The 6,000-nt window shown below is 39.8% G+C and overlaps 1 protein-coding gene across 9 annotated transcripts in view; it reads left to right on the forward strand.

Moving 5' to 3' along the window:
• The window catches only part of Smarca2 (SWI/SNF related, matrix associated, actin dependent regulator of chromatin, subfamily a, member 2), a 166,292-nt gene extending 161,552 nt beyond the window's left edge, over window positions 1-4,740 (forward strand). For all 9 annotated transcript variants that reach the window (XM_046459484.2, XM_046459489.2, XM_046459491.2 and 6 more), the window contains 2 exons: window positions 2,552-2,694; window positions 3,825-4,740. In XM_046459484.2, coding sequence (XP_046315440.1) covers window positions 2,552-2,694; window positions 3,825-3,860 — 179 coding nt within the window. In that variant the 3' untranslated portion in view covers window positions 3,861-4,740. The remainder of the gene's footprint in view (window positions 1-2,551; window positions 2,695-3,824) is intronic.
• Window positions 4,741-6,000: the final 1,260 nt, after the last annotated feature.

Consider the following 6,000-nt stretch of genomic DNA (forward strand, 5'->3'; position numbering starts at 1 on the left):
CTAGGCTTGTTTCTAATTATATACTTAGCACTGTTGTCTTAGAATTATTTTTTAAAAAAAAATTTCTACAATTTCATTAGCCAATATATAATTCAACATTTTGAGAAATTTCTTCTCAGTATTTTGTACATGTTTGTATCATTCCACAGCAATAAGTGTTGTTCATCATCAAGATATGTTAATAACATTCATTAATGAGTGTACCAAAATATATTAATTTTACACTTGAATTGGGCCTTTATTTTAAATAATGCTTTTCTAATCATTGAAACTTTTTTTGAGGGGCTGCTGTACTGGGGATTAGAACCCAGGTCTCTTGCCTGCTAGCAAGTGCTTCACCACTGAGCCACATTCCCAGCCATGAAAACATTTTTAAAATTTCTGATGCATACATATTGCCACAAAGTTGTTTACCTTCTCACCCACACACCTAAGTACCTCTCTCCACACCCTTACCTGCTCTTATTATTTTTATTGATTTTGCCTTTTGTCATGAATTTAACCTTTCTCAGTTTGGTACTGAGAACGTTTCAGGTGTACATATGCTGACATAAGAAAACCTTAGACAGCTATTGGTAGGACGAACCTGATGGTTTGCTCTGTTAGCCTGCTTGTCCACATCAGCTTGTCAGGTGGGTTTTTCAGAGGTACAAATTCACTAGCACACAGGCATGATAACTTTAGTGTCCCAGGGTTCATTTGAATTATGCTCTTGAAGATGTGTTTTCTTGCTTTTACTGTCAATCTTCTGTTCTTTTATACCTCACATGGATTTCTGTACTCCCAGGTTAGAAGATGTACCCTGTGTAGATGAAGACACTTCATGTTTTCTTTCCAAATTACTCAGAAATGCCCTGTATGGCCGGGTGCAGTCATGCATCTGCCTAGAATACTGGTGGCTTGGGAGGCTGAGATAGGAGGATTGCGAGTTCAAAGCCAGCCTCAGCAAAAAGCGAGGCACTAAGCAACTCAGTGAGACCCTGTCTCTAAATAAAATACAAAATAGGGCTGGGGATGTCAGTTAGTGGTTGAGTAAGTTCAGCCCCCCAATCCTCCCCCCCCCAAAAAAAAAGGAAATGGCCTGTATGACTGGCTGATGGCATTAAGTTTTTTAAAGGACTCCCCATATCTTTATACATTTCCATTAATCTATTTTTTTTCTGTCTCATCTTGTGCTAAATTGCTACACCCAAGGCTCACCATCTCATAGCAAATTAAACTGCAGACACCTGGATATATAAGGAATAGAAGCTTGAGTAAGAATTCCATTTTGTGTACTAGGATTTGTAGCTTTTGTCTCGTTTGAGATAGAAGAAGGGCCCATGCAGCCATGACATTAGTTCAAAATAACCCTACTCTCACCTCTTTTGATAGCTTACATTACCCCAGGAGATTTTGTGTATATGCTTTGTGGGTCCATTCACCTCACAAAAGAAATTTGAAGATTTCTCATTCTCAGATTCCTTCCATAGCTTTGATTCCCCCCCTGTACAATATATCCAGGTGCCTTAAAACCTACCAAACACAATATTCTAGCAAAGCTGAAAACTGGTTAAGTGAGAGCCCCATGTTCCCAGTGACCTCACCATCACATTTACTGAATGTGTTATCAATGGATGGTTGTCCCAGGAAGCCAGGGAACAGATTCTTTCATGGATCAGGATACATACCTATGTCTGTACCACAGCACTTTGAACTCTCACAAAGTGAGAATGGAAACGAGTTGCAGTCATTCTGATGGGTAATTTGACCGGGCACTGATAGAAATGTACCATGTGTATATGTCTGCCATGCCCCCCGCAAATTCTACTAAGCTAAGTTAATAACCAGGTTCACTTCATTTGTCCTCGAAGTAAAGCTGGAAGCTTTAGCACCCAACACTGTGGGACTGGCTAAATAACATGTACCATAAGATGGAAACTTTTTAAGTGCTAGATAAAAAATGCCCCACATGTAAGTAAAAAGCAAGGTAAGGACTATGAAGATTCAAGTGTATAAAATATTACACACACACAGAGAAGTGGTTGTAGGGCTATACTGTCCCCACCACTGAAATAATTACCAGAAAGAGAACTGACTGTAGGGAGAGAGAAGGGGGAAAGAAATTTTCAAGGGCATGTCTTGATTTTACTTTCCATTTTATGCCTGTGTCATTCAAAATACTATTCAACTCTAGTTGACTATTTTTAAATCAACTAGAGTTATCTACACTGTAAAAGTATTGGCTTCATTTATTTTATTTTTTAATACAAAATTTCTATTAAATAACTGCACACACACTTCATTGTCCCTGCTTAGCCACTAGGAGAAAAGGAGAGGATCTAGTCACCTCTGAGACATCTGCTTCTCTGTCACTGTTTTGTGTGACTAATTTCTCACACAGAGGCACGTTCCTGTGAAAGCAAGCAGCAGCTCGAAAGGAGAACAGGGCTTTGGGAGGTTCTGGGCACTCTGGGACATTTGGTTTGTTCTCCAGGTGGGATCATTTTACTGTCTATAAAAAGACTTCTTTGAAAATCTTCATCGTGGTCTGTTTTGTTTTTCGTTGTAGCCAAGTCTGTTAAGGTGAAAATCAAGCTCAATAAAAAAGAGGAGAAAGGCCGAGACAAAGGAAAGGGCAAGAAAAGGCCAAATCGAGGAAAAGCCAAACCTGTAGTGAGCGATTTTGACAGCGACGAAGAGCAGGATGAAAATGTAAGTGTCATGCTCACCCCTTCTCGCCTGAAAGGTTCCACGAGGAGGGATCTGAACAGAGCTGCAGGATTACAACAAGGGATATGTTAGCCCCAAACTCTATTCTTATAGTATTAAAAAATGAAATGCTTCTGAATCAGTTTCCCTCCTCCCCCCTTACTTGTGTCTGCCCGTGTACGCACTTACAGTTCTCTTCATGGCTGATTAATATTTTATATCCATCACACCCAGCATGGTGCCTAGTGTATAGCAGATTAGATGAACTAATGATTAAAGAAAGAGCAAAAGTTTGGTGTCAATTTTGTATTGCTACATAAGGTGCCATACAATCAAATACTTAGACCTGTTATTTTTAATATTTGGAAAATTCAGGCAGCATTTATTGAGCTAAGCCCTGAAATAGGTGCATATTTAATGCTTGCATTAGCATCATGTGGAAGATGTCACTGTCAAGATATTGCATGCTATAATAAGCCAATTCTTAGGTCATATGTGTTTTGCTCCAGGTCATGGGGCTGGATTCAGTCCTGGGTGGTGTGACCCAGTCTAGTACTAAACAGGTGCCTGTTTAGTAGAACAATGGCAGACACTTCTAAATTGCTTTCCACCTTGTTCACTTGCCTGAGAAACTCGGGTTCCCTGCTGTCTACGCCTCTGTATTTTTCTTTCTGGAAAGATAGATTTCTGTCTTAGTGTCTCTGTTAGTATGATTTTCCACTCTGGCCTGGCTGGCAAGTTTCAGAACTACCACCCCACCCCTATCCTAACCCCTCGACCCAAGTGTTTTCAAGTGTACTTAGAATTTTGTTGTCTTTAGATGACTTACCAATGGGCAGGCCTCAAATGCCTGGTATTCCTCTTCTCCCATGAGTTTTCTGAAACAGAACTAAAAACAAATTATTAGCCATAAACTTTTGAAGCTGTAGTGAAAGGCAGCAGGGAGCAGCATGGCTGTAGATGTTGTTTGGCTTTTTCAGTGAGGAACTGCCCTGCTTGACCTAGAGTCTGTCCTTGCTGCGTAGGTATAGAAAAGAGATCTGGGGCATTAAAAGTCATCTCTTTTCTCCTTTGCCTCTCCCCCACCCCTTAAACATGGGATTTTGTTTCATTTCATCTTTTTTTACTTATAGGAGCAGTCAGAAGCAAGTGGGACCGATGACGAGTGATTCATCCGATGGACCTTTTTCCATGGTAGAACTGAACACTTTCCTTTCCCCTCTCTCTCATTTCTGCCCAGTGAGTTCATTGTCATTTGGGTGCTGGGTTGTTTCTATGTCTTCTTCATCATCTATAAACTAGCTTTAGGATAGTGCCCGACAAACATATGATATCATGGTGTAAAAAAACTCACACAAATATTTGTAACATATTGTGACCAAATGGGCCTCAAAGATTCAAAGATTAAAACAAGCTTTTGATGGAAAATATGTGGGTGGATAGTATATTTCTATGGGTGGGTCTAATTTGGTAACGGTTTGATTGTGCCTGGTTTTATCACCCGTTCAGATGAGATTTTTGTCTTTTGTAGCACTGATAACCAGGAGAAGCCATTAAAAGCCACTGGTTATTTTATTTTTCATCAGGCAATTTTCAAGATTTTTATTTGTTCGGTATTGTTTTTTTTACACTGTGGTACATATAAGCAACTTTAATAGGTGATAAATGTACAGTAGTTAGATTTCACCTGCATATACATTTTTCCATTTTATGCTCTATGATCTGAAAAAAAATGCTTTTTGAATTGTATAAGATTTATGTCTACTGTAAACATTGCTTAACGTTTTTTTTCTCTTGGTTTAAAAAGTTTTGAAAACGCTATTGAATATTGCAATCTATATAGTGTACTGGATGGCTTCTTTTGTCCACCTGATCTCCTCTGTTACCAATGTGTATTGTCTCCTTCTCCCTAAAGTGTACTTAATCTTTGCTTTCTTTGCACAATGTCTTTGGTTGCAAGTCATAAGCCTGAGGCAAATAAAATTCCAGTAATTTCGAAGAATGTGGTGTTGGTGCTTTCCTAATAAAGAAATAATTTAGCTCAACAAATGTTGCCTCTTGTTTTTTAGTCCTAGGGGATTGAGATCCTTGTGCCTGAGGTGGCAGTTTCCTGCAGAGAACTGGGCAGGGCTTGGGGGGATCGGGGAAGGAGGGGGGAGATCAGTAGGGCCTGTCTCCTGGAATGATCTAGGTGGGTTCCAAGGGACAGGAGACTATTGCTTCTCTGACTCTAGATAGCAGAGATGGTGCCACAGACCAAGCCACCCTAAGTCCCATTCAGCCTTGTCTCATGGCTTAGGTTCTATTTATTAACCAGAAAGTCTCTAAAGCTATTTATATATTGAAAGACTGGCTCAGAACACACCTGTATACCTTTCTACTAAGGTCTGACAATCATTACTGTTTTATTCTCCCTCCCTGCTTTTCAGCAAACAATTGAAAAGTTAATTTAGTCATCACACTTTACCCCGATTCTTTAGCATGAATCTCCTGAGATTAGGTCAGCCGCAGTCACGTGATGATACCAAAAGGAAGTAGCCATAGTTCCTTAATTTCTAAGGTATAAGTCATTGTCACATATTCACAGTTGTCCTAAAATTGACTAGTAGGTACTTGTTTATCAAGGCACATACTTTGCATTTGATGGGTCATGTTTATCTCTTTTATTTTAAAGTTCTCAAAAACCCAGCCCAAAGATAGGTGCATCCTTCCCGAAAACTGATGATGGGATCAAAACGTTCTCCTTCCTCACTACTGGGTGGATGGGAACTTCCTTTAGAATTGTCAAAGGAGAAATCAGGTGGAACTGCCAATGTTATATCCTACTTTGAGTCTCAAAGGAAATTTGACCCATGCCGAGCCCCCCTGAGAAACTCCTCTCCCTAAACATCATCTTTCATGAATGAATTCCAGGTGTGGGATTTGCCAACTAGAAGAGGACTGGAGATGTCCATGAAAGAAGAAGCCATATGAGGTTTTCTTAATGCGATGATTTAGTTTCAATTCAAAGATAACAGCTTTTCCCTGCTTCCATTTCTGCATTTTCTAAATTGTATGTGCTTTTTGTGATCTCTTGACTTCAGAAGTATTGCTGTTTTAAAGCTATCAATGTCTTTATGGTTCAAGATCTCTTGTGCGAAGTGTTTTCTATTCCTGTCGCTGCTGTGTTGCTCCATAATGGAAGTGAGAGCCACCCCGCTCCTTCCTACCCAACCCATGAATCCTCCCTTTGCCTGGCATGTGCATGCATATATACACTACACACCTGTCATCACAAACAGCTGTCTCAACTCTTCATCACAGTGTCTG

This window comes from Marmota monax, unplaced genomic scaffold, assembly GCF_021218885.2.
Source record: "Marmota monax isolate L192 unplaced genomic scaffold, Marmota_monax_Labrador192_F-V1.1 WCK01_AAM20220418_F8-fsc00059, whole genome shotgun sequence".
Classification (NCBI taxonomy): Eukaryota; Metazoa; Chordata; class Mammalia; order Rodentia; family Sciuridae; genus Marmota; species Marmota monax.